Source organism: Rhagoletis zephyria, unplaced genomic scaffold, assembly GCF_001687245.7.
Source record: "Rhagoletis zephyria isolate East Lansing unplaced genomic scaffold, Rhagoletis_zephyria_1.1 Rzeph_scaffold_00180, whole genome shotgun sequence".
Classification (NCBI taxonomy): domain Eukaryota; kingdom Metazoa; phylum Arthropoda; class Insecta; order Diptera; family Tephritidae; genus Rhagoletis; species Rhagoletis zephyria.
In genome coordinates, this window is record NW_016157264.1 from 94,027 (window position 1) to 121,685 (window position 27,659).

At 35.4% G+C, this 27,659-nt stretch overlaps 8 protein-coding genes across 20 annotated transcripts; 5 read left to right on the forward strand and 3 right to left on the reverse strand.

The window, feature by feature from the left end:
- Positions 1-240: 240 nt before the first annotated feature.
- On the forward strand, positions 241-9,355 carry Syx6 (Syntaxin 6). Of its 8 annotated transcripts, none has more exons than XR_001846679.1 (7): positions 241-326; positions 384-721; positions 778-837; positions 931-1,104; positions 1,162-1,251; positions 1,306-2,500; positions 3,879-3,965. XR_001846679.1 is itself a non-coding variant. In XM_017608980.1 (6 exons), the coding sequence occupies exons 2-6, from the start codon at positions 3,576-3,578 to the stop codon at positions 8,108-8,110; spliced, it is 1,029 nt and encodes a 342-aa protein (XP_017464469.1). In that variant the 5' UTR covers positions 1,758-2,500; positions 2,555-3,575; the 3' UTR covers positions 8,111-9,355. The 8 variants fall into 8 exon arrangements, 4 of the variants coding, with proteins under 4 accessions (XP_017464469.1, XP_017464470.1, XP_017464471.1 ...); XR_001846678.1 differs by lacking the exon at positions 3,879-3,965 and adding an exon at positions 7,097-7,117 and having other exon boundaries at positions 242-321; XR_001846677.1 differs by having other exon boundaries at positions 242-321.
- On the forward strand, positions 4,211-16,836 carry LOC108357897 (deoxyribodipyrimidine photo-lyase-like). 3 transcript variants are annotated; one of them, XM_017608975.1, is made up of 6 exons: positions 4,211-4,221; positions 14,716-14,843; positions 14,891-15,952; positions 16,018-16,452; positions 16,528-16,682; positions 16,742-16,760. In XM_017608975.1, the coding sequence occupies exons 3-5, from the start codon at positions 14,944-14,946 to the stop codon at positions 16,677-16,679; spliced, it is 1,596 nt and encodes a 531-aa protein (XP_017464464.1). In that variant the 5' UTR covers positions 4,211-4,221; positions 14,716-14,843; positions 14,891-14,943; the 3' UTR covers positions 16,680-16,682; positions 16,742-16,760. The 3 variants fall into 3 exon arrangements, with proteins under 3 accessions (XP_017464464.1, XP_017464459.1, XP_017464466.1); XM_017608970.1 differs by having other exon boundaries at positions 16,528-16,836; XM_017608977.1 differs by lacking the exon at positions 16,742-16,760 and having other exon boundaries at positions 14,716-14,820; positions 16,528-16,679.
- LOC108357905 (deoxyribodipyrimidine photo-lyase-like) lies at positions 11,164-14,187 on the forward strand. The gene is made up of 3 exons (XM_017608978.1): positions 11,164-12,579; positions 13,293-13,727; positions 13,813-14,187. The coding sequence occupies exons 1-3, from the start codon at positions 11,583-11,585 to the stop codon at positions 13,968-13,970; spliced, it is 1,590 nt and encodes a 529-aa protein (XP_017464467.1). The 5' UTR covers positions 11,164-11,582; the 3' UTR covers positions 13,971-14,187.
- Positions 16,837-16,909: 73 nt separating the features above from the next.
- On the reverse strand, positions 16,910-18,209 carry Prosalpha1 (Proteasome alpha1 subunit). Of its 3 annotated transcripts, none has more exons than XM_017608990.1 (5): positions 18,095-18,209; positions 17,893-17,999; positions 17,633-17,809; positions 17,410-17,565; positions 16,910-17,349 (listed from the first exon to the last, which is right to left on the reverse strand). In XM_017608990.1, exons 2-5 carry the CDS (start codon positions 17,966-17,968, stop codon positions 17,024-17,026), a joined length of 735 nt encoding a protein of 244 aa, XP_017464479.1. In that variant the 5' UTR covers positions 17,969-17,999; positions 18,095-18,209; the 3' UTR covers positions 16,910-17,023. The 3 variants fall into 3 exon arrangements, with proteins under 3 accessions (XP_017464479.1, XP_017464482.1, XP_017464480.1); XM_017608993.1 differs by having other exon boundaries at positions 17,893-17,987; positions 18,095-18,186; XM_017608991.1 differs by having other exon boundaries at positions 18,058-18,152.
- A 39-nt stretch (positions 18,210-18,248) lies between these two features.
- Positions 18,249-27,191, forward strand: Atg10 (Autophagy-related 10). Of its 2 annotated transcripts, none has more exons than XM_017608994.1 (4): positions 18,249-18,334; positions 25,717-25,867; positions 25,930-26,152; positions 26,237-27,191. In XM_017608994.1, the coding sequence occupies exons 2-4, from the start codon at positions 25,766-25,768 to the stop codon at positions 26,533-26,535; spliced, it is 624 nt and encodes a 207-aa protein (XP_017464483.1). In that variant the 5' UTR covers positions 18,249-18,334; positions 25,717-25,765; the 3' UTR covers positions 26,536-27,191. The 2 variants fall into 2 exon arrangements, with proteins under 2 accessions (XP_017464483.1, XP_017464484.1); XM_017608995.1 differs by lacking the exon at positions 18,249-18,334 and adding an exon at positions 19,140-19,161.
- On the reverse strand, positions 18,342-19,582 carry LOC108357908 (hydroxysteroid dehydrogenase-like protein 2). Its single transcript, XM_017608985.1, has 4 exons — positions 19,488-19,582; positions 19,257-19,420; positions 18,936-19,149; positions 18,342-18,876 (listed from the first exon to the last, which is right to left on the reverse strand). The coding sequence occupies exons 1-4, from the start codon at positions 19,499-19,501 to the stop codon at positions 18,408-18,410; spliced, it is 861 nt and encodes a 286-aa protein (XP_017464474.1). The 5' UTR covers positions 19,502-19,582; the 3' UTR covers positions 18,342-18,407.
- LOC108357909 (hydroxysteroid dehydrogenase-like protein 2) lies at positions 19,837-21,579 on the reverse strand. Its single transcript, XM_017608986.1, has 4 exons — positions 21,052-21,579; positions 20,829-20,992; positions 20,456-20,669; positions 19,837-20,398 (listed from the first exon to the last, which is right to left on the reverse strand). The coding sequence occupies exons 1-4, from the start codon at positions 21,063-21,065 to the stop codon at positions 19,933-19,935; spliced, it is 858 nt and encodes a 285-aa protein (XP_017464475.1). The 5' UTR covers positions 21,066-21,579; the 3' UTR covers positions 19,837-19,932.
- On the forward strand, positions 22,678-25,091 carry LOC108357906 (uncharacterized). The gene is made up of 4 exons (XM_017608979.1): positions 22,678-22,929; positions 22,992-23,148; positions 23,208-23,667; positions 23,727-25,091. Exons 1-4 carry the CDS (start codon positions 22,859-22,861, stop codon positions 24,227-24,229), a joined length of 1,191 nt encoding a protein of 396 aa, XP_017464468.1. The 5' UTR covers positions 22,678-22,858; the 3' UTR covers positions 24,230-25,091.
- Positions 27,192-27,659: the final 468 nt, after the last annotated feature.

Here is a 27,659-nt window from a genome sequence, read left to right on the forward strand (position 1 = left end):
TGGTATGTTTACATAGGCTGCGTTTCTTTATACATTGCGGATAATCCCATTTCATAGCCGGAATAAACAGAATGCGTTTGAAATATACGTTAACATATCATCAGGAACGTTCTGAAGAATAAGTAAACAAAAAAGTTTATTCCAAACGTTCAGAATGAATAAAGAAATGCAGCCATAGTATCGATATTCATGCATTGTCGATAGTCAGCACCATTGATAATTGCGATAGTGATGAACCATCGCTGCTATCGATAGTTTGCCACCACTAGTAGGAGGCATAGAAATAAACAAAATGCAGAATCGAAAATGGATAGTGGAAAAGTAAGGTAAAAATTCGAAATTTGTTAGATCTTAAATTAAATTAACTTCAAACAAAACTTTAGAGCCAACGAGAGAAAGAAAAGAGTGCAATGGACATCGGACGCTGTTAGGTTTCTTCTGCAAGTATGGAGGCAGAAGTTGTTGGAGTTGGAAAATACCAAGAGAACTGCTCCTATAATCGAAAAAATGTCGGAGCTAATGATTAATCGTGGATTTAATTTTAGTGCAGGAGAGGTGAAGGTTAAAATTCACAATTTGAAAAACAAATTTCATGAAGAACGAAGACAAATAGAATCTGGCATGGCTATGGAGGATGAGTGGCCCTTCTATAGAGCATTAGACTACTTGATGGGCAATCGCAGAGGTTACGAATGGAAAGACTTGATGATTGATTGTGCAGGTTTAGCCTTAAGTAAATGACGAATTGTTAATTTTCTAATATTCTTATCTGATTAGATCCACTTTATGATTACAACGAGGAATTGACTGCCAGCCGTATAGATGATATTTTTAAAGGTATTGATCGGTATTGGTTGGCCAAGCAAATGCAATACCAAAAACTTGGTGTTCTAAATTTTAATTAAATTATTCTAACATTAACGCTTGTAGAAGACGGCGAATTAAGTGAATTTGAAGAAAATAATATACAAGGTGATCCTATAGTCATAGAAACGCATTTTCCATCTACGAGTATTTCCTCTTCGGAAGTAGAGGTTTATGACGAACAAAGTGAGAGTGAACCCTTACAAAATTTAAAAGCAAGCGAACATAAGCAAGATTATAGTAAGTAAATAACTTAAAGAAAATGTATTTAATACATTCATGCATATTCACCTACAGTTGAGACTAAACCGAAAATTATTGAAAGCGACGGTTTTAGAATAATAGCCGACAATATATTGCCCCGAAAGAAACCCAGTTCTAATGAAGGTAATATAAAAATATGATTCTGAAAAAGAAACCTAATTAATATGCCAATTTCAGATATCTCCTCCCGGAATGGCATTTGGCCACAAAGGACTTCAAAAGCAAATTTGAAGATATCTGAGACTGACAAGCCCAATTTTCAATACTTAAATTTAGCAAAATTAGAGCTTATTAAATTACAGAAAGAGCAAGTTAAACAAGAAATGAATTATCGAAGTAAAGAATTCGAACAAAAAACGCGTGAACATAAACTACGACTGCGACACATGCAAGAAGAACATGAGTTGCGAATGAAGTCGCTTCGTAATGATTCGAAAATGAATTCGCAAGAAACTGATTAAAAAAAAAGCGGACGCATATTTAAAGTTCTGTTAAATTTTATAAGATTTTTCAATTTCACAAACATTCATTTTTTGAAAACGTGCATACATTTACGAATATATTTATTTTTCTTTTAAGAACAAACATGAATTAGATGCTAATTAATGATTTAATTACTTTTTCTTACTTAGAAAACATGTTTTCTCTATGTGTCGTAAGTTTCTCAAACTCACCGTAGAAGGCAATGAATAATTTTATCTTGTAGAAATATAAGTCCGTAGCTATCTATATTCAAAATAAAGTCTAAAGTTGAAAGCAGCTTTTTTGACATATCCCATTGAAAGTTATGTCAAAAAGCCTTTCACTTTAGAGTTGACTTAATTTTGACTATAACTACGGGCCATACAATTTAAGAAAAAAATAAATAGCATTTAAAATAATTTTTCAATGCGGCAACTAAATTTAACAGTCTTATTTTTATTGTTGGTGTTTTCGACATTAAATTTAACAGCTTTATGAGTACGGGTCTACAATTTGTGCCGTAATGTTCGCTTATTGGATCTGCAGCCTGGTGGACATGCTGATTTATCCAGTCTCGATTTTTCTCACTGGTACATTTCAGACACGTTATTAAAAAAGAGCGTAGTTCAGCGTGGCAACTACATCGTTCACAAAATTTGACATTTCTTATGTCATACGTCATAACAAGAAAGCGACCAAACGAAAATTTGAGTTTTTCATGAAAATTCGGATAAAAGGGGAGCAGGAAAAACAAACCATTTTCTCGCGCAGACTCGATGGAAAATCGTAAAATATAAACACGCTGCGAGAGAGATTTTGCGAAAAGTCTTGGCTGAATAGTAGCGCGAAAGTAAAAACGGATGGGAATGACCAGAGCAGCACGAAAATAAAGTTTCAAACAAATTTAAAGGTAACTAAACTAAACAAAATTTTATAAAAAAAATGGAAAATCGGTTTTATTTAGGCCTATAGAGCAGGTGAGCAAGCGTAATTCAAAGCAATTGGTTGCGACGTATTGCAGTGCACTGGCCAAGGGGTGAACATGACATAGTACATACATATGTACATATGCATATGCATATAAAAAGTAGATGTGGTCTCTTGGTGGTTAACTGATTGACAAAAGCACGAACAAATATGTACACTCACACTGCCATGCGCACGCCAGCTCCAAGCAGTCTATCAGCAGACTATGAGTGGGGCCCATTCACTGCTGGTGGATGGTGATAAACGGAAAATGCGTGAGAGCTTTAAGAATTTAGTTGGCGAAGAACATGGACGTTAGCAGAACGTACTGCAAAATTACGGTCTATTGCGAACAGTCTTCTATACTTAGAAGAGTTGTGAAAAAGTAAAAAAAAAAATCGCCTCATGTACCTTGGAAAAGTGCTTCAAACGCAAATTCTTTCATTTAATAGCTGCGCAAGTGGAAAATGTTGCGGAATTCCAAGTGTCAAATATTAAAGCGATTACGATTGTTTTTTTAAATATCAAACCCAAAAACGCTGATAAAACACGAAATAGCTTGCAAACGGGTTTGAAGGAATGATATGTTCCAATGCAGTAAAGAACCGTGATGCACATACATACATACATAAGTTTCCGTAACATTGTTAAAAATCAATGTAAAATAAACTGAAAATTACGGTGTTATAAAATTTCCTTGCGATTCGGAATACGCCTTTACATCTGGCGATTGGTTTATAAATATAGATTCTCTTATGTCTGAGAACGTCATCTGCGTGTCAGGAAAATCTATAAAAGTTTTCATAAACCTGAAAAGGGAAAAGTAAAAAGATAAAGAATAAAATTAAAAACGACGCTTATAAATAAAATACAAAAAGGGAATCAGCGCAGCTACGGATAAGCGCAAGTCGAGCAGTGGGGCAGGAGTAAAGCAAAACTCAGTTAAAGAAGTGAAAATATCGTATATATAATTTTATTGAAATAGTGGCAGCGGCTTACAGATACAACAGCCAGGGGTCATGTCTCTTGAAGATCCATTCTTCGTTGTGAAGGAGTACGTAAACAATTTTGGTTTTTAAGGTTTTAGCATGTTTTTTGCTATGGTTTTGTCCTCCCGAAGGATACGCTGTTGTTTTGTTTCTAATTATTACGTATCTCTCTTTTTTTCTACAACAATTTCATTGCTTAACGCCGCTGGAAACCCGATACACTTTGGTGCCACTTACATATATTAAATGCAACTTTGACTGGTCGCTGTTTCGGCGTGCCGCATTAACCACGCTACCTACAATTGTGGTTACTCGGTCGATTGACTCTTGCAGCGAAGTATTTAAAGCATTAAATAAAACGCGCGGCCTATACCTGCGTTGGCGTGAATTGAGTGATAGCAGCGGCAGCGCAGAAGTTGAATGGACGACAACCGAGCTAAGAAACTCTTTGCGCAGCATTGAGTGGGATTTAGAAGATTTGGAGGACACAATTAATATCCTTTTTGAAAAAATGCATAATAGTTATTTATATACATAATTGTGTGACTGTGCAGGCATACCAAAATGTTTGATAGTTTGTGTGGATGTATGAATGTATGTCTATATAGTATGTGAATTTGCACTAAACATAGTCGTTGAAGAATGCAAATATTTGTATATCTGTTGTTTGTCTGCTGTGCTAAATAACCCGATCAGTAAATAGAATTATCTATTGGTGCTCCGGCCTCCATAATGGCTGAACCCATAAACACTTATATTATTACAGAAAGCTGCACACAAAGGTGTAATTCTGTAATGTTTTGTGAAAAATCAATTTGGCTTAGCTAAAATATTTTGTTTCATCGGATAGGGTTTCTTTGAACCATGTAAAATTGTTATCAGATTTATTGATAAAATATCGTTTACAGCTCCAGAGACAACGATAGCTGTTGTTATGTGCCTGCTTGTTAAACGGTAATAAATGCCTATCTAATCATGTAACTAAGCCTTTAAAACCTCAAGTGCTGGTCTTCAGACTGGCATAAATTCACTCAAAGCGAAATGTTAAACACAGTGAGATTTTTGGAAAAAAATTTTCGTAATACTCCGTTAGCTCGAACCAAAATATGCATAGGGCCCAAGCAATAATAGCCTGGGCATGAATTTTAAACGTTTTTACTTGTCTTGTAATATATCAAATTTGTTGTTTTTGCATTGATGCGGAAGATATATTTCTACATACATATGTTCATATAACAAAATTTTGAAAACAAGTAATTTTTTAAGCAAAAACCAAAATCGACTTATTCTTATATACAAATTTAAGAGTACCGTTAATTTCTTCATGCTCCAATGATCACAAATTATTATGGGACCAACAAGGATTATAGAAATCGGTAAACATGCACCAAAGTTATGCAGTAACATAAATAAAATTGATAACCTCCTCCTTTTTTTGAAGTCGCGTAAAAAGAGTTTAATCTGTTAAGAATTGACAGCTTCCTCCTTTTTTGAAGTCTCTTTTTAACCGATTAAATATTCTTAAAGTTGGAAATCTTTACATGACTCGCTTACTATATTTTTGTATTACGATTTTCTTCCGGCATAGTGTGTGGACACATAAATATGTATATAAAGTAAAACAACCTACGTGTGCACATTAGGGTGACCCTTAAAATAACATTTAAATTTTGTATGAGGCACCCGTCTTGTTGGGGCCTCAACATATCTGCATTCCAAATAATTCTGAATATAGAGAAAACTATGGCTGCGTTTCTTTGTACATTCCGGATAATCCCATTTCACAGCCAGAATAAACAGAATGCGATTGAAATATACGTTAACATATCATCAGGAGCGTTCTAAAGAATAAGTAAAAAAAAAAATTTATTCTATACGTTCAGAATGAATAAAGAAATGCAGCCTATAGAAATTACATTTAACCAATTATATTCAGCAATTTTAATTGAGCTTGAGGCCGTTTTTAATGAAAAACTTATTGGGGAAACGCAACAATGGTTGAAGTGATAGCTATTTCGGAAATCATCACATTTCCTCATCAGATTTCTTTCAGTAGGATTCGAACCGACGCCTACGCACTGTGCTAAGTTCGCCTTGTGAATTCTTGTTGCTTTTTCCCACTATTTCCTTTGTTAAACCAACTATAATCAAGCGGAGCTGTTCCAGTGCTATTAAAACTTGATCTTGTGGTTGTTGGTTTTTGTTAATATTTCTAGTATCAGAATGTTTAACTTTTAGGTGAGCTCGTCCTTAAGTTACTTGTTTTTGTCATTTTATGGCCTTATACCAATTATATTCAACAATTTTTATTGAGCTTGAGGCCGTTTGTAATGAAAAACTTAGTAAACCAATTTTAATTTTAATATCATTACAATATTTTATAGACTGACAGTCCAAAGCTAATCAACAGGATTTCGATTGGTATTTTTAATATTTTGGACCTGTGCCAATTAGTAGAAAAGTTCTACGGTGAAAAACCTGTTTTACGCATGGTGAGAAAATTTTACACTTCTGCTGTGCCAATTTGTAACTTTTTACTGTTGGAAGTTTTTGACAGTATCTCTGGTGCAAAAGAAGCTGAGCAAAAAAATGCTGAAATTATATAAAAAATGTTTATTTTTATTGGCTTTAATTCTTCTATGTAGAACTGAAAGCCATGCATTTATTACACGTCTTAGCAATAACATTAGGGCCAAAAACAATTTAAATCCTTCAGGTAGGTGTGACTCTTGCTGCCAACTTTTTCACTAGCCCAGCCGGCTCGGAAATTTTCATTCACCTCATTGTCAAAAATTTATAGTCCGGAGTACTTTTCTATCAATTGGCACAGGCCCTCTGCATAAAGTAAGTAAAAAATAAAGCCATCCACAAAAATTTCAGCATTTTAAAATAATTTTACGAATCGTTACCAGGGTTTGAACAAAAATCTTTTTAATCACAAAAGTAAGACAGTATTTTGACTTTAGCCACCTTTAACTCAGCAAGCTCCGATCATATAAGTGCTATGTTGTTTAACGCGTACTTGAATTGTCTTCCGAAGTACTTGTCAGTTTAGTCATGGAAGAAATCATACCCCGCAACACAGAGAAAAATACCATTATCTAAAAAAATGTCCAAGGAAGAGGTAGACCAAACTAACTCTCCCCTATACATACTTGAGTTACTTGTTGTTTTTTAAGATAAGTTTTTATAAAAAATGCTATAGAACCAAGAAAAAATTAAAAAAATGCCGCACTTTAGAGCGTATGTCTTTATTTTGAAAAAAGGGTGCCCATAAAAAAATTTGGATGTTGATATTTTTAAGGACCACCCTAGTGTACATGTATCATACATGTATTTGCTATATATGTTACGCTGTCTCTCAGGGCCACTGTGTGAATAGGTGAGAGAATTACTGAATGCAGATCATATTTCAATTTAGGCGCGCTTTCATACAATTTTATTTCCTACTTTATTATCTATTTAATACATATGCATACATTTAATCAATCGAAATTCAACACACATGCATGCATACATATAATTATGTAAACACTTTCGCCACAATTAAGTACTTTAACGTCTTCCTTAACCCATTCACTGCACGCATAGTTGAAAAGAATCCGAATAAATTTCGCATTGATAATCGTGAGCTATTGAGTCGGCGCCATTTCATCGACAACACGCGCGATGAAGTCAAGCAGATGAAAGAGAAGATGAGCCTGAATCGGAACAGGGACAGAGATATAACGGCACATCAACCACTACTCGATGAGCATAATCAGAACGAACTCAATCATCAAAACAATCAGAACGGCAACGGCAACAATTGCAACTACAACAACAACTATAATAACAGCCTAAACAACAGTAATCATCACAACAATCATATTCATCATCATCACGGTATCAACGATAAAACCTATCTGGTCGAGTGCCCGAACGGTGGCATAGGTGGCGGTCTATTACAGCAAAATTCTTTGATAACCAGCGGCAGTGGTGTAGCTAATACAATTGCTGGCACAATGGCAGCAGCGGCACAACGTCACAGTGGTACAAAGTACTCCAAATTGGAGAATACGGTCGACAGTCCGGGTCATTATCCATCGCTGGATAGTCCGGGACATCGATTTGTGGGCGAAACTGTGTCGGTGCAGCAGCGCATGATGCAGGGGCAGGACGAGCAGCTAGATATGATAAGTGATTCCATTGGAACGTTAAAGACTGTGTCACGTCAGATAGGCGTGGAATTGGATGAGCAGGCTGTGTAAGTGGTCAATATAAAGATTTGAGATGTATGTACATATGATATGAAAAAAATACATATATTCCTTCTAACTTCTCCGCAGCATGCTCGATGATTTTGGTAATGAATTTGATACAACGGAATCCAAATTGGATACAACCATGAAAAAAGTTGCCAAAGTATTGCACATTAATAATGGTAAGTGGGAGATGTATTTTCGTTACACTTGCATACTATCTATTGTTTTCTCTCTTCTTTGGCAGATAAACGTCAATGGGCCGCTATATTCATTCTATCCGCGCTTTTGTTACTTGTGATAATTTTATTTATAGTTTTGTAAATTTTGCGCTAAGTAAAAAATTTCTGCATCATTGTTGACATTTATTTGCTAATTATTTATATTTAAAACGAGTAATACTAAATTTGTATGTATAACTAAATAGCCTATTCAGAATTTGTATTTGTTTTATTTAATTTATTGCTAGCAAATTTTAAAAGCAAACAGTTACTACATATAATAAACGTCCAGTATAACTATTTTGTTTACATATGTAAGTAAGAGAATTCTTAAATTCGCTATCGTTAAGGCGGCCTTGTCTAAAGTCTTGGAAAGTTCCTTCCAAATTATTAGTCGGTAAGTTTGTCGTAAGTTGAAAAGACAAAATTGCAATATGAAAAAGCGAGTCGTTTAAAAGAAACATCTAATGTCTCGATTTTCCAGCTAAACACACTCTGGATTTGAAATCAGTAAATAGTATGTTCGGCAGTGTTTTACTGGCTCAAGGCTCGAAAACTGAACTACATATACAGGCTCCACACTTACATAGAAGCGGTTTCTAAAGTTACTCGGCGGTTATTTCTCTGCTATATGCAGTTGTGTAGTAGAATGTTTGGCAAACAATTTATATAAGACGTCGTTGGAGCCATTCTGATTACGAAAAGAAGACTAGTAGTTGTAATTATCGACGCCATTTTGGCAGGTAATTTTATATTCTGCACTACAAACTTGCACTAACAATTCTGTAGTAATGTGCGCCTACGGATAGGCAACAATTCCTGAAAGGCACTTACTGAATTATCTGCTGAAGAACTAACGATAGCGAATTTAAGAGTGGGTACTACATAAGAAACTCTGATTGGTTTGGTTATTTAAGAATTTTTATTAATATACATAAGTATAGTTTACTATTTATTGTTAAAGTACATTTAACCGTTATTAACTGCTGCGAAAGGGCATTACTAATTAAAGTTTACCTAACCTCTTTCTCTTCAAGCCCAATTGTTTTAAATTTTCAAGTTTTCGTAACTATTACTTTTACATTATTTAATTTTTGGTTTAGCCAATTCAACAGTTTACTACCATATTTAATACAAATGAATCTTTTTCTCACTTAGTTTTAAAACCTTTCTGCAATTCATATTCACATACATACATACAGTTACTTAAATAAAGTTGTATCAAGCGGCGTGCAAACAAATATACATACATATTTAAAAATTCATATAAATCGTTATTTTGTCTTCAAATTGTCATATACACAATACCGCACATATATGTAGCAAACAATGAATAACTGTACTACTACTAAAAACAAAAACAAGCAAACGAATTAATATAAAGTAATTCCAATTTTAAATTTAAAAGAAAATTTGTAAACCCAGTCAAAAACGCAAATGTATCATTTTAGTTGCAATTACTGCAATTCGAGTAAAATATTTATGTAAAAAGTATATAAATTGCGCATATATGTACACATGTATATGCATTATATGGTATGTATTTATTTACGCAAAAGTTGTATGTAACTTTAAATTTCAGTCAAATACAAAGTAGTGAAAAATTAGAATCCATAAAACACTAAAAAGCTATAATCGAAATTTGAAATGTATCTACAAAGGAATTCAATTGCGAAAATATATACTATATATATACAACCACTATATACAAAATACGGCTATTTTTCTTTTACGTAAGCCAAATTTGGATTGCGAATATTGAAAAAAAAAGGAAATTATTAGCAACCCAATAAACACTGGGCTGGGTTAACAATTCGAAAAGGATTAGAAAACAAATATTTATTCAAGTCTCACCTTCGATAATGAATGTGGAATGGTATGAGTTCGTTCTCAGTTCGATATACATACTAGATATCGCAGGTCATTAATTTGGAATGTTCGCCACAATGTTTATTAGGAAGGAACATAAAAATTGATTTGAAGAAATATGGTAACGTTATAATTATCGATACGTTTTGCTAAGAATTGTCCATCTCTTAAATTTAAGTGAAGGGGCCAGTTTTTTTTTAAAGGATTGGAATTGTTATCCAACCTGGTTTTATACCTATCACTGAATTTTTTTATTTCATCTTTGCCGGTATATATGTATTTTGGGATCTCTTTGAATAGTATGGTTTGACACATACCATAGAGCATTTGTTATTGACCTTAGAGTTTTTGATTGAACCCGCTGTATTATTTCAATCCGTCCTACGTTGAATATCATCATCGTCAGTAAAAGTGACAATACGGCAATCGTCAGCCATGTTACCGATGCGCTGATGATCGTCGACGATGACGATGTCGATATTTAGCATAGGGCCGAATATTTGAATTGCTTGCCGTTCACCATATTTGTATCGCATAAGTCCAAATGGGTTTTATAATGGTTTTAGATATATATACAAATAGTGGATTTGCTGTTTGCGCGGGGTGAAGTTAGCCAGCCAGAACTCCCAGCTGCAGAAAATATACATTCCACATAATAAAGCTTATTTCCACATTTGAAGAACATTTGATAAATAACCTTTGAAATTGATTTGAGAAGTAACCATGTTCTCAAATGAAGATCAAATTCCCCCGTTTTATTGTGAAAGCTATAATTTTCAAATCGATATAAAATTATTTTCAAACGTTTGACATTTGATAAAGTGCACTGATTTCAAATCATTCTCAAATGCATGTCAAACCTAATTGTTTGCTGGGTACATACATATGTATATGAATGCACAATTGGGTGTGGAAAAAGTGAAGTCAGAATTTTAATGCTCTCACCCCCTATGATTCTTCTAAATCGAAAAAATTATACCCGTTTTTTTTTTAAGTAAAAAATATTTAGAGGTTGCTCGAAGCGCTCATAGTTTTCCATCCATTTTACATGGAAATTGTATAATACGACAATTACGACACCGTTGTGAATACCCCAATTATTTTAATATTAGCCGTCATCGATTCGCCAACAGTTAGCGAGTGGCGAAACGAACGAACTCAATGAGGTACAACCAAATTCGCTATCGTCTATCCGTGCTAGCTAACTTTGTTTTATAGGACCCTAAAAACCTCAAAACTACAATGGGGCACACAGAAAAATTGCTAGTGTTGAAAAATGGTCTAATAAACAATTGGGATTTATTTTTGGAATTCTCCTGAAGAGAAAAAAAGGTTTTTGAACGAAAAATATGTTGTTGCTTTCACATGCAAAATTCTTCTTTAGGCGACCGGAACTGCAACATAGCGAGCATATAAGTGGTGAATTGATGACGGCTGAAGTAGCCTCCGCTAGAGGGCTACTGATTTCCTTCCAATATGACCGGAAATGGATAGTTATTACAGATAGCTATCGATTGCAAAACTTTTGTTTACAATTTCCCACGCTACACTTGTTGATAACTTATTATCGATAGATGGCCTTGCATTTCTCGGTCCCCATAGACACCAATGCAAATCGAATGCATTTCGATGATTTCATACAAAACCCAAACAAAACTTGTGAAGAATTTTTTGCTGTGGAAATTTGTAATTGAAAATTATTTAACATGAAGCGCGTCAAGAACACCACCAGCAAAACTGCACAGAGCAAGAAAGCCAAAGCTATTTCTTCAAATGAAAGTGATGGCGGCAGTTCACCGCTTCCCGCAGTTAGTGAGGAACGAGAGAAGGCAGCTCCGAGCACGCAGTACATCGATTCTTTGCAGCAGCGTCGTTTGGACACAGCAGACAGCACCTCTGAGTTTCAATTTAATAAAAAACGTGTGCGTGTGCTTAGTTCTGTAAAGGAGGTAAGTGAATCGCGGTCCGGTGGGGTACTGTATTGGATGTCACGCGATGCACGCGTTCAAGACAATTGGGCATTTTTATTCGCACAACGCTTGGCTTTAAAATTGAAATTACCGCTTCTGGTTGCCTATTGTCTCGTGCCGAAGTTTGTAAATGCTACACTACGCCATTATAAGTTCTTATTGGGCGGTTTGGAAGAAGTAGAGCTCGAATGTCGCAAACTACAAATACCTTTCCAATTATGCTTAGGATCGGCCGTAGAATGCTTGCCAAAAGTGGTGCAATCGCAAAACATCAGTGCCGTTGTGTGTGATTTTACGCCGTTGCGCGTCCAAACACAGTGGGTGGAACAGGTGAAAGCGGCGCTACCTGCAGACGTACCTTTCACACAAGTAGATGCACACAACGTCGTACCACTATGGGTGGCCTCTGACAAGCAAGAATATGGAGCTCGTACTATACGTGGAAAAATTAATTCAAAACTATCGGAATTTCTCACCGAATTTCCACCAGTAATTAAGCATCCTTACAATAAGACCATAATGGCAAGCAGCAAGCAAGTAGATTGGAAAGCGGCTGAAGCATTCTTGCGGTGTGAACGTTCAGTAGATGCTGTAGAATGGGCAAAACCGGGCTACTCAGCGGCATGTGACCAATTAAAAAGCTTTTGTACAAAGCGTTTGCGCATATTTAGCGAAAAGCGCAATGATCCAACCATAAATGCCTTATCTGGACTCTCACCATGGTTTCACTTTGGTAAATATGCTAACTGAAAAAGTCACATAAGATGATATATGTAGTTCTTTACTTTATCCTCTTCAAAACCGACTTGTTAAATAATGCATGTGATTAATTATCAATTCATAATTAAATTTAAAAAGCAAATAAAAAATAATTGGAAATAATAAAAAAAAAATCAAATTTAATCAAAAATAATCAGAATAATAATGGCATTAGTTTTTTTAATTATTTTTGACCATTTCCAACTATTTTTTTAGTGGCAAAAATTAATTTTTTTATTCTTTCTAATTATAATTAATAATTAAATACCAGATTACAAAGGGAAATTAAAATTACCATTAAAATTACCAATGACAACTAATCATAATGATTTTTAATCCTAATCGAAATTAAACAGCTCTGCTTCAAATTATTTCAAATATGTATGTACCTAAACTCAATTTATGTACATTTACCATTACCATTAATTACCATTAAAATTACCAATGAAAACTAATCATAATGATTTTTAATCCTAATCGAAATTAAACAGCTCTGCTTCAAATTATTTCAAATATGTATGTACCTAAACTCAATTTATGTACATTTACCATTACCATTAATTACCATTAAAATTACCAATGAAAACTAATCATAATGATTTTTAATCCTAATCGAAATTAAACAGCTCTGCTTCAAATTATTTCAAATATGTATGTACCTATACTAAATTTATGTATATTTGTTAGGTCAAATTTCCGTTCAACGTTGTGTTCTAGAGGTATTGCGTCACAAATCAAAATACAAAGCATCTGTTGAAGCCTTTTGCGAGGAGGCAATCATTCGTCGTGAATTGGCAGATAATTTCTGTTACTACAATGAACATTATGATAGTCTGAAAGGCCTGCACGCCTGGGCGGCTAAAACACTTGATGACCATCGCAAGGACAAGCGCAGTCCTTCTTACACACTAGCCGAATTCGAGCAGGCGCGTACGCACGATGATCTTTGGAATGCTGCACAGATTCAGTTGGTTCGCGAAGGCAAAATGCACGGATTTCTGCGCATGTATTGGGCGAAAAAGATATTGGAATGGTCTGCTACACCCGAAATGGCTCTAGAAACCGCCATTCTTTTTAATGATAAATATAGTTTAGATGGACGAGATCCGAACGGCTACGTAGGTGAGTGTAAAGATGAAATTAGTAGAAATAGTGTATGTATGTAATAAATAAAAATACATACAAACAAATAAATTTTTTTTTTCAGGTTGCATGTGGTCAATTGGCGGTGTGCACGACCAAGGTTGGGCCGAACGACCAATTTTCGGAAAAGTGCGTTACATGAATTATAAAGGTTGTCAACGAAAATTCGATGTTGCTGCCTTTGTAGCGCGTTATGGTGGCAAAGTATATAAATCAAAATAAAAGTATTTATTGTTTTAAAAACAACTACATAGTAGTACCTAGGTAGTCCTCTAAGCTGTTGCTTGAATTGTTTTTGTTATTAAATCCCATTTACTAATATGCACGCCGAATCTCGAAGAAACATCTACATACGTACCTACAAAAATTTGAACCTTTCAATCTAAAAATATTTTTGTACACTATTTTTATAAATTTTTGTCTTGTGCTATCAGAAACTTAATAANAGGAGTATGGTGGGAGTGTCATTGATAAAATTAGAGCGAGAGAAAGTTTTTCTTACAAAACCTTTCATTATTGAATCATGATAAAGAATAATAGAAAATCTATACCATTTTTACTTTCCGGATATGTTTGAATAGCAAAGCTTTATGCGATTCCTATGCATTCAGGAATTATCAGCATTAAACACTTTGCCTATGATTTTATTACAAAGTATTTTGTATATAAAAGAGCGGAAATCCGTTTCATGCCCAATTTTTTTTACCAAGAATTTGTAAAGTGCAATGCGAGTAGATATGGTGCAAAGTGTCGATTATTTTAATCGATAAACTGGGCTTTTCAAGAATGGCTTCATTCTAAAAAGATACATATGGTATAAAAAGTGTTAAGTTTAAATTTTTAGCTGCATAGGCAATACACACATATATGTATGTAAGTACTATATAAGTTAAGGCAAAAAATAAAATTGGAAGTGCAATTAGTAAAGAATTTTCTATAGTAGATATATCAGTTATCGATAATAAAGTAACTTATAAAAATTAAGAATGCCGTTAGTGCAACCAAATAAAGCTTTCATCTCTATAAAATAAACAGTTGTGAAATAGATGGGCGCGCATTCAAATACAATTTGGTAAATATATGAATTTTGCGAAGGTAATAATTTCTACCAGCAGTGTTAAATAATACATATCCATTAACAGGAATAAGCTCATTTTCTTAGGAAGTGTCTACGCTAGTTTTTACCAACGATAAAATGAAGCGTACAATGAGTAAAACTTCCAATGAGATTCATGGCATAAACTCAAATCCATCTTCCAACGAAAGTGATGACGATGAGACGAGTGACGTAGAGGCATTCGATCATACTCCAAGCAGCGAAACCGATAAAAGAACGTCACACATCATATCACCAAGGTCTCTCCAACAACGCCGTTTGGACACCGCAAGGAGCATTTCCGAATTTCATTTCATCAAAAAGCGCGTTCGTGTACTAAGTTCCGAAAATAAAGTAAGTGAATCTCGTTGTGGAGGTGTTCTCTATTGGATGTCACGCGACGCACGCGTTCAAGATAATTGGGCATTACTATTTGCTCAACGTTTGGCACTCAAATTCGAACTACCATTTCTAATTGCGTTTTGTCTCGTTCCTGGGCATCTGAACACTACACTGCGACAGTATGAATTCCTAATGGGCGGTTTGGAAGAAGTAGAATGCGAATGTCGAAAACTTAGCATTCCGTTTCACTTATTAATCGGCCAAGTCGATGAGCGCTTGTCAGAAATGGTGCGCTTGCACAACATTAGTGCAGTCGTATGTGATTTCAACCCATTGCGTGAAGCACAGCTTCATGTGGAAAATGTAAAAAAAGCGCTGCCAGTAGATGTTCCATTTACCCAAGTCGATGCACACAATGTGGTGCCGCTGTGGGTAACATCAGATAAACAGGAATTTGTACCTTTCTTTATGCGCCGAAGAATTAACTCGAGACTGGAGGCATTCCTTACTGAATTTCCACCAGTAACAAAGCATCCTCACAATAAATGTGTGATGATTAGCTGCATATCTGTGGATTGGAAGGCAATTCTATCTACGATTCAGTGCGATCGCTCGGTGCAAGCAGTAGAGTGGGCAAAACCAGGTTATCGTGCGGCATGCTTGCAGCTACAAAGCTTTTGTACGAAACGTTTACGTCTTTATAACGAAAAACGCAACGATCCTACCATAGATGCGCAGTCTGGACTGTCGCCATGGTTTCATTTTGGTATCGGAATAAGGATGTAGTTTCATAAAATGGCTTTTACTTAATAGTTATAAATTGGGTTTCAGGTCAAATTTCTGTACAGCGTTGTATTCTTGAAGTGATGCGCTACACCTCAAAATTCAAAGCATCTGTAGAGACGTTTTGCGATGCAGCTATCATTTATAGAGAGTTGGCAGACAATTTCTGTTATTATAATGAAAATTATGACAATCTAAAAGGCCTATACGGCTGGGCGATTAAAACACTCGATGAGCATCGCACAGATGAGCGCAATCCTTCTTACACTCTTTCCCAATTCGAGCAGGCCCACACACACGATGATCTTTGGAATGCGGCACAGGTTCAATTGGCAAATGAAGGCAAAATGCATGGTTTTCTACGCATGTACTGGGCAAAAAAGATACTTGAATGGGCCGCTACGCCGGAACAAGCCTTAGAAATTGCTATCTACTTGAATGACAAATACAGTTTAGATGGACGGGATCCAAACGGCTATGTAGGTAAGCTTATACTCAATTACTATGGAATGAGGTACTGGCCGGCGGAAATTATTTAATTAGAAATTATCGTTCCAGGTTGCATGTGGGCGATTGGTGGCTTACATGATGGAGGCTATCGTCCGAGGCCAATCTTTGGTAAAGTACGTTATATGAATTACAAAGGTTGTCAACGAAAATTCGATGTGGCTGCCTTTGTGGCGCGCTATGACGCTGAAGTACATGAATAAGTGGTAAGGAAATAGCTTTGATTGGCTGTTAAGTTTTTAAAACTAATCAATACATTATGCAGCACTCAAAATGTCTCGCTGATTTAAATTTAAAATGCAATAAAAAAGAACGAATTTTAAGAAAAAGTATTTTGCAAAATTAAATTATAAGCCCAACCGCTTGTACGAGAATTTCCTGATCTTTACATTTAACCTGCCAGTTTTCCAGTTTCTGTTACGGTAGATATATCTTTCATAGTTTTTCAGATTATAACGCCATTTTTATTTTGGTCATATTAAAAAAGATGACATCTCCAATTAACCAAAATCTTAACTTATGAAATGTATAAATTAATTTCCCCGAACTAATCCTTCTCTGCAATTTTTGTCAAGTGGTCCTCAATTTCCTTTTCATCTAGCACTGTAAATTGTGGGGAATCCTTGGTGACAATACCGATTTCGATACCATTTGGCTTGAAATCAACTTGAAGAACTTGGGACAGACATGTAATGGCTAATTGTATTACTTTCTCTGTAGATAAATCACTCTTAAATTTCTTTTCCAAGTAACTCCTGGCATCTTGTTGCTTAACACCGACTGCGACAGCTTTTACACCACAGTAATAACCGGCAGGATCAGTCTTATACACAGCAGGCCCCAATTCGTCATCATAGGCAATAAGCACCATACCTAAAACGCATAATACATTTCGTAAAAGGTATGTACACAATTTGGGCAGTGGTTACTTACTGCATGCTAAAGGGCGCATCTCAGCGTTCTGAGTATAGACTTGATTAACATCTGCTATGCGGCGACATAAGACATCTACTGGAATATCATAGCCGAATTTGTAGCGAAAGTTGGCCGCTTCATAACGCGCTTTTTGCACTTGGGACCGGCTATCAGCTGCAGCATAACAAATTAGTTTTGATATATAGATATTGGATTTTTTTTCTTTTGTTTATAAACTTACCAATGCGCCCAGTCATTACGCAGCCAACATTTTTGGTAATACGAAATAAGTGAGTGACTGTTTCTGGATCAATAAGCTTCTCAGCAACCTTTTTTTGTGTGGCCAAAACAGCGCAATCTTTGCCTTTCAGCGCCACTGATGTAAGGCCTTCATGGTCAATGGATTTGAAAGCGTATTCTATTAGGAAGAGTAATTGGATATCAAATATTAATGTGGATATAACAATATTTATCGGCAATATTTGAGAAATTTTTGCGTACCGACTTGGTAAAGGCGACCCTCGGGTGAGAAAATTGTTATATGTCTGTCAAAGCCGGCTGAACTACCACGCGACATTTTTCAAGTTTTACGTGCACTAAGTAAGAAACTGCAAAATTTAATAAATATTTATCTGTTGTAAGTTAAGCTTGAATTAAATTACTGACGAATTTTGTGCAAAAATGCCTAGATCTAAACAATTACCCAGAGAAAACAAAATTCCACGGATGACCAGCAAATTGTTAAACTTCGCTTCTTCTTTTTCTTACTAGAAGTTCACAGTTGTCAAAATCAACCAGTCATTCCAACCACGACGTTGCCACTCAAAAAATAACAATACGAATTTATTGTACCTAGACGCACAAATTGTACCGCATCTCTTATTAACTTCTCTAATATGGATGCCACCGGAAACCTAAACAACCGTTTCTCTTCCATGCACAGGTACACAAACATAATTGTAAGGCCATAATTTATTTTATTAAATATTTTCCCCACATATTAAGTTCAAAAACAATTACATCTTAGTTTTATAGTATTTATCTGGTAAAAATCCGTCCAGTTCTAGCTTTTTGGCGTTTTCGGGATAACATGCGTAATGTGTGAAATCCTCTACGCTGGCTTCAGTTAGCACTTCCTCGTCGATGAAAAAATTGCCAGTGCATGTTTTCGGATCGCGTCGAAGTATTTCATATGCCGCATCGGCCATTATATCAGGCTTCCGAGAATATTTGGCGCCGTCAGCGCCACGTAACATTTCAATGGCTGCGGTGTAAACAATTGTGCGTGGCCATAAAGCATTTACTGCTACTCCTTGTGCTTTGAACTCTTGAGCCATGCCTAGGACGCACATTGACATGCCATACTTGGCTATGGTATATGCAACATTTGATGCAAACCAACGTGGATGAAGTATAAGAGGTGGCGATATATTCAAAATGTGTGGATGCTTACTTTTTAATATAAAAGGAAGGCACTCTTTTGATCTGTAAGAAATATTTAGAGATTTTTTTTCTTATTCATGATTTTTCAGCGGTTGACTCACACCAAAAATGTACCCCTGCTGTTAATGTTGTTCATTAGGTCATAGCTCTTCATGTCGGTTTTCAAGGTCCGGGTCAGTGATATTGCACTTGCATTGTTGATCAAAATATCAATGCCACCGAATTTTTCAACTGCTTTCTGGACTGCCGATCGCACTTGCATTTCATCACGAACGTCAACTATGCATGCTAATGCTTTACCGCCGGCCTTTTCAACTGCATGTATATGTCGGTACAAGTATATATGTATATAAAAATGTGTTGATTAATAGTTAAAAATTTAGTGAGCAGAAGTAGTTTAGAAGAATGTCGCAAGCACTCACTTTCCTCTGCAGCTGTATAAATGGTTCCTGGTAGTTTTGGATGTGGATCAGCTGTTTTTGCAGCTACTACAATGTTCGCACCATCGCGTGCAGCCCTAAGTGCAATAGCTTTTCCGATACCTCTAGAGGCTCCAGTGATAAATACTGTTTTCCCACATAAAGCTCTAAGCAAAATAAACAAATATACGACAAAAACTTTATTAGACTATAGTTACATAAATGCTTTTTTACCCAACGTTTGGCATATTGCTGTCTAAAAATATATCCACACTTAACCGTTCATCAAACCCAACTGAACAGGTATACTAACTAAATAGTTGTTGCTGTAAACAGTACAAAGTGCAGTTGCATATTAAGTTCTGATGATCAACAACACATTTTTAATAATGTACTTATAAGTGTATATATGTATTTGCACTTTCATATGGAATTTTGTATATGTACGTATGTGAAAATTTTTCCACACATACAGACTCATATTTACATATATATATCTAGATATATCTAGAGGCTAAAAAATAATAGAAATACATAGGTATGTATTAGAAAATTTTATATAACTTAATTGAAGACAAATTTGAGACACTACAAAATATCACTGAACACCCCTAATAGAATAAAATTTAAAAGTGAATTAAAAGTACCTCTTTAGGGTTAAAAAAATATATGTTAAATTTTATAGCTTTGAGAAGTATTTATCGGGCAGAAAGAAATCCGACATTAGTTTATCTGCATTTTCGGGAAAGCACGTATATCGTTTAAGGTCTTCCACACCTTCTTCGATTAGTACCTCCTCATCGATGAAGAAATTGCCGGTACAAGTATTAGGATCTCTACAAAGTATTGCATACGCTGCATCAGCCATTATTTCAGTTGTACGAGAATATTGAGCAGCTTCAACTCCTTGTAACATTTTCAGGGCCTCTGTATAGATTGCGGTACGTGGCCATAATGCATTTACTGCAAGGCCTTTGTCTTTAAACTCCTCAGCCATACCCAGTACACACATTGACATGCCATATTTTGCCATAGTATAGGCTACATGATTACTAAACCAATGAGGTGCCATCACAAGTGGTGGTGAAATATTTAAAATATGTCCATGTTTGCTCTTCAGCAAATGTGGTAGACATGCCTTTGATCTATAATTGAAGTATTATAATTAAATGTAAAGATACCCAGTTTTCTTATAACCTTACACCAAAAATGTGCCCCTCGTATTTATATCATGCATCAAGTCGTATCGCTTCATATCTGTTTCCAGTGTTGGCGTTAAAGAAATAGCACTGGCATTATTAATTAAAATATCAATACCACCGAACACATCCACTGCCGCCTGTACAGCTTTGCGCACTTCCTCTTCGTCGCGTACGTCCACAATACACGCCAACGCCTTGCCACCCTCATTTTCAACTGCATTGCGAAAAATTTACATTTTTAGATTATTACATATGGACGTCTCCATACCATACTATGTTAAGTCTGACTCTAAGGTGACTTAACATGGTATGGTTCGGAGGTGTCGATATGTATGTATGTATATATATTTTTGATCGCATTGTAGGCACTTACTTTCTTTTGCCGCGCTATAAATTGTGCCAGGTAACTTTGGATGAGGTTTGAAGGTTTTTGCAGCTACCACTATGTTCGCACCATCGCGTGCTGCCTTTAAGGCGATTGCTTTTCCAATACCTCTGGATGCGCCAGTTATGAAAATTGTCTTTCCACGCAGTTTTCTAAATATTCATATAAACAAAAACTAAAATTATGTTTATTTGAAAACGATCGCACTTACCCGTTAATTCTCATATTTTCAATTGATAAATTAACCCAAAATTAACCGAGAAATAAGATGCCTACTTAATTGGCCCAATGGTACAATGTCCAAACAGGAGACTCGTTTACTTTTTATGCTGATAACTCCGAAATCGTTGATAAATTTGATTTCTTTTGGTTGCAATTGAACTTGTGATGGGCGAGTCCGAGATGTTTTAGTCGATTGTCTCGATTGAACTCGATGTTTTCTCTCGACGAATCGCCACTCGAAAATAGTCTAGTGTAAAACGACTGATTCGCGGTCCCATTCGTAATTCGCTCTCTCATTCGTGATTGGCGCCCCAGTTACGAACCGAATCACGTAATTTGCCATACAAAATATTGAGAGTGAATCACTTCATTCGTAGGTGATTCATAATTTTCATTGTGATCAATAATTTTCATCAATAACGACTGTCAAAACACATAGACCACACACTTCGTCACCAGCACAAAAATTAAAAAATAGCTAAATTGATTTAAAATATTGATCAAGTTAATTAACCACTACAAATTTTTTCTCCACCGTTGAGATACACAATAAGCAACACATTAAACAATAAAAAGGCAAATAACAAGAAGCAGAGATGCAAAAATAATCACGAATATGCAGTGTAGACAGATTGATTCGCCGTTCGTAATTGAAAGAGTGAACCACGTGAGTCGAACAAATCGAAAAATTCTCGATTGTACAGTTGGGCAGCGGGTCGATTATTGACTCGATTGTAATTATGCAACGAAGGCGATTCGCTTGATCGTTTAAACATCTCGGACTCGCCCATTACTAAATCGAAGTGCATTTAGAACAAACAGCAGTGATGATAAGCAGAACCGGATACTTGATACAGAAACAAAGGGTGCTACCCGGTTTCAAAAGAAGTTGAGAAATATAAATTTTTCAAATGACATGGCGAATTTTTTAAATATGGGAAATGATCGTTATTCCTCTTGTACAATACGTCGCCTGGGTAAAAGATTGTCGTAAGCGCCATTTTGACGATTTTTAGTTCTAGATGCAGTTATATATTTTGATGTACGGTCTTTCGATTGATGTTATCAGTTTTCAGATATCTCCTTTAGTTTCCGAGATATTGACTACAATTTTTTCTATAATTTAGTAAAAATTTAGTTAGTAATGCAGCCATATTAAACTAATCAATATCTTAAAAATCACGTTCTCCATTTTTGGATATCTTCTTTAGTTTCGGAGATATTGAGTAAAAAGTGTCGCTAATTTAGTAGAACTTTTGATCACATTTTGTCGTATTTCATACAAAGTGTGGACAAATGACGCATACGACAAAGTTTTACTAAAGAAAAACCTTCATAAACTCAAAGCTAATTAACATTAAACAATAAAAATTAAATAATTTAAGAATTTTGTGAGCTAGTAACATTTTAGAGGTTTTGGAGAATATCTATCTTCGCGTTTTTGAGAAATTGCATTCCAAAAGATTTCCACAACCTGCCGAAATCAACATACGACAATCTTTTACCAAGGCGACGTCTAGAAAATAAAATATGTACAAGGCAACCAAGGCATTGTCGTGAGGTTAATGTTGCTGGGGTTTGCAACATTGGTCGCCGGCAAACAGAGAGCGTAGATTTCTTACGTTCTCTGTGGTAAAGTGTTCAATACTTTTCTGTTTATGTTGTGTCAGAAATTGCAGGAAAATAGAAATTGTTCATTTTATTAAATATTCTTGGACAGTTTGTAAAAATTTTATTTACCGTCGCAAGTAAATATACTGTAAAGAACATAATTGTGGGTTACTATTGCAAAAGGCATGTTGGAGAACGAAGTGCTGGCGTTACAAAATCAATTGACCATCGCACGCAATGAAATAAACAAATTGAGGTAGAAAGACTAAAACTCTTATTTTCGTATTTCCCAATATACATATTTATGCAAAATTTCAGACAACAAGTTCGCAATTTGCAGCATGTTCAGAGAAAGGATATTGATGGTGTTGCGCGTATGCTGCGGGAGTTTCGTTGCGAAGGCTGTCGTCGACAAACTGCTGAGGAGAATACACGGAACAGCAATGTTGCGCCAAAGCAGAATCCGCACGCTGATGTAAATGACTCGTGTTTGACGACATTCTTCAAATATTTTTAACCGTCTACTCGTTTCAGGATTCTAATGCGGAGGCGTATGGAGGTGTGCGTTGGCAGCAAATTGGTGTAATACGCACTGCATTTCCAGAAAAGCGTGCCGTGCCGCGACAGTCGAGTGTGGGCGGTCGCCTGCGAGGTATTGTTGAATTAAATGCCGATACATTTACAAATCCTGAGCACGCGCTAGAAGGATTGGAAGAATATTCCCACATGTGGCTAATCTATCATTTTCACAAAAACAATGCACACCCAAAGGCCAAGGTCGCCCCGCCGCGCTTGGGTGGAGAACGGGTGGGTGTATTCTCAACTCGATCTCCGCATCGTCCCTGTCCAATAGGTTTGTCCTTAGTGGAAATTGAAAAGGTCGACGGTGCATCGATTACATTCTTTGGTACCGACATGGTGGATGGTACACCATTGTTAGACATTAAACCATACATTCCGTTTTATGATTCGCCAATGCAGCCATTGGACACAGGTATGCTTATATATTATTATTATTAAGGTATTTAACATTTTTATAATTCACACGTGTAGGCCGCGTATCTGTTGGGCCATTGGAAACCCTGGATTTTTACGATTCTCGTCAGGAACCAGATGGTGAGGAGTCGGAACTTGAATTGTTGGCAGCAGGCGCGACAGGTGGCAGTAATAGTAGCAGTGATGATGCCGGTGGCGGTGGTAATATCGGACCTCATCTCAACACGACGCCACCTAATATTATCAATAACCCTTCACCACCATTAAATACCGTTAAGGTCCCCAATTGGGTAGCAGGCAGTCACCGTCTGAAAGTTTGCTTCAATGAGCGTGCCGAGTCACAATTACAGGAGCTACAAGTGCACCGACAATGTATCATTGATATATTGGAAGCAGACCCACGTTCCGTGTACCTACGCACTAAATATGGTTCTCAGATATTCACCTTTCAATTAAGTGAAGTGACTGTTACATGCAAATTCGATGACAAAGCAGCAATGGTAACAGTAGTGCAGATACGTAGAACAGAAAATGTGCAAGACGAAGAAGTGCCGGAGTAACAGAGCAATGATGATGATTAGAAAGAAAGGACTTTTTATGAGCTTCGTTAAGCGTACTTAATGGCAATTGAAAGAATGATACAGGGGATAAAAATACGACATTGCAAATTTATAAAAAAACTACGTAAAGTATTTGTAGTAACTGCTTATGCCGATGATAGCAAGTTATGGGTCTATAAGCTATTCATAACAAATGGATATTCAATGAATCACCTCCTGCTGCTACAATGCACTTTAAGTTGTTTTCGTTATTTACTTGCCAGCTGCAATATGATATGTCATTTAATGCATTTTTCCCCAATTCATTGAAAAGTATTTTAATGCAGAACCTGCTGTGCATTTCATATATTCGCTACGCTTTTCTCTTTATAAGCTTTAAATTTATGGGTCGATTACTGATAACAACCGAACTTCAGTTGCGTTGCCAGTGACTGAAATTGTATTACAGATGGCAACTGGCAACTGAAAGCTGGCAACCGAATTGCATTATTGGCAACTGCACTTTTGTGGTTGCCGCAGAAGTTTTGATTTTGAAATTTTATTTATTTATTTTTTTCACTGTTTCCACGGCTTAATTATATCAAAACTCGATTATCCTCAACTTTGTAGCATTTAACTATAGCTGCTGTTCAAAATACACATTTTCATTTCAGTGACGTTGCGCTTCGGCAACTCAACTGAGGTTGCGTTGCTATTCATAATCGACCCATTAGTGTTTATGTTTATGGCGTTTTCTGTGCGCTTGAAATAGAGATAAAACTACATATGTTTAAAAACATATCGTTTAGATTAAATAATGTCAATGACAATTATAGCAACAATTTAAGTAAATAAATGTTTAAAATATGACTTACAAAATTAATATGTCAATATTTGTTCTCCAGGGGATAGGGTTATTTATTACATTTAAACAAATCTAATTAAACCATAAGTTCAAAAAAACTTTATTCCTATGTAAGTTGACAAAGCATCTGAAGTCCCTGTGAGCAGGGATATGTCACTTAGACAACTCAGAATATGCTCACAGTGTGGCCTGCTTGTCGTAAAAGGCGACTGAAAGGCTTTTCAGTTTAGAGTTTTTAAGTTTTGGTTTGGTTTGGTGTACTTAATTTTGTTTAATTTCATTTAATTTTATTTTATTTAGCCTCATCGGGAATTCCATGAGAGCAGATATTCCCAAAAATTATAAAGCGGAATAAAACCAATTTTCTCAATTTGTTTTTGTTTTGCCTTTTTAATAATGGGAAAGATTTATTCACATGGAATTTACGAAAAGGTTGATTTTGTTATATGTTATTTTATTTCATCTTTTTTTGTTTTATTTCATTTCATTTTAGTTTGTTTAATTTTATTTTAATTTATTAAATTATTATTTTTATTTTTCAATTTAATTTTTTTTTTCATTTACTTTAATTGTAATTGATAACTGTGCTTATCTGAAATTTGTATGATTTACTTAGCTCAAACAATTTAATTTTTATTTTTAGGTTAGGTAATAAATATTAATTTTAACCTGATGTTGAATACAACTTGGCGATGTCCACCGTCACATTGACTTGGGAAGAATTTCTGCAGGAAGCTATAGAGTTCCAAAAGATATCAGAACGCCTGGGTGACATATGGGCTTTGTGCAAAAAGGTGCATGTCTCGTACATTTTCTAAATGGTTGTAACTCAAATTAATTTCTTATCACTCTGTAGGATGACGAAGACGGTAACACTTATCTACGATACCAACAAAAAATACCAAATACTATTGACTCAAATAGTTATGCAGATCCTTTGGGACAAAATCAATCCCCTCTTGAAGATGACTCTGCTACTGCGGCTCCATCAACCAAAGACCTATTGCAAATCGAATATCATATCGTCTATAGTATTTCATATCAAGTTCCTGTGCTATATTTTCGCATCTACCGTAGTGGTTAGTATGCTACTTTGCAAATACATACATTGTATACTTACGAACGTATGTTATGAACCGAACTAACTATAAGTAATACCTTAGATGGCAGCTTAATGAATCTTGAAGATGCTTGGCGCATCTTTCGTGGCTATGTCGGTAATGCGGGTAGTGCGTATGCTACTGGTCATACAACTAATGAAGATATGCTGAATATTATGACCCAATTGGATCATCCAGTTTTACGCAGACCATATATTGCAATACATCCATGTCGTACAGCCGAATTGTTAGCGCAAGCAGGACTCAGTCGGAATCGTGTACTTACTTTTATCAGCTTGATGGGACCCTTTGTACAGCTGGTTTTAAAAAATGAATATGGCTTGGAGTTTGCTGATGGCTAAGTCAGTATAAATATACATATACTTCTGCAGCGAATTATACTTACATTGATATTTTTATAATTAAAAAATGCAACACGAGCGAGACTGTTTTAGTTACTGATATATTTGTTCTTATTTGCATTCTTTAACATTTAAAATTACTTAAACAATTTAACAATTACTAAATTTTATATAAATTATTTATCGACATAGACAACAGCAGAAATAGTACAGCAAAAGCAATCAATATTTGAGGCAATTGCTTACATTTACAAAATTAAAAGCCACGAATTATGCCAAAACCATTTTACTGAGTTAACCATTTCTTATTCTACAGTTAGAGTCATTTTAAAGGTAATAAACAAAATTTTAAATGTTATGAATATTTAAGCGAGTTTTTTCATAAAATGTTTGCTATTACAACTAGGCTAAACTGGAAAAAATTTTCTAAGTCGCATAAACCTTTATTTAACAAATGTAGCTATGTATGTATGTATATCTTTTTTACATTAAGTATATTTGCAAGTAGTATATTTAAATATTACATGGTATATGTGTATATAATTTATTTATATATGTATATGTACATATGTATGTATTTCCCTAATTGTCAGGCTATTTAACGCTACTTACGATTAGATGTATATATCGTCGTTTAAAGTGCAAAAACGCGTATCGCAATCGCATTTCTGGCTAGTATATTTCAGGACGAATGGATAAGGATTGAGCCAAGAGCATATTGTGTGAGCAAACCCAATTTTTTGGCAGCAAATTGCCAGTTACGTTGCAGAATGACGATACGCGGTTTTGTACTTTAAATGACGATATGCATATTTTATTTGGACTCGGCGCGCAATGCTCTACAATTACAAAAGCGCATAAAGTGCAATGATTACACTACGTAAACAACTATATAGCACTCTTTTTAAGTACATAAATAAAATTGATTTCTAATAAAATTTAACTGCTGATAAAAATGGCCAGAAGATTTTTGACTAAATTATTTGTTGTTCGAAGTAAAGTATTGAGCTAATGAAAGCTTTTGTGAATTATTGAGTTCGGAAAGCATTGCAATTTTTTACCAGTTCACGCAATTCCATTGCTTGTTAATCGGCTTTAACAGTTGACACATATGAGAATTGTTT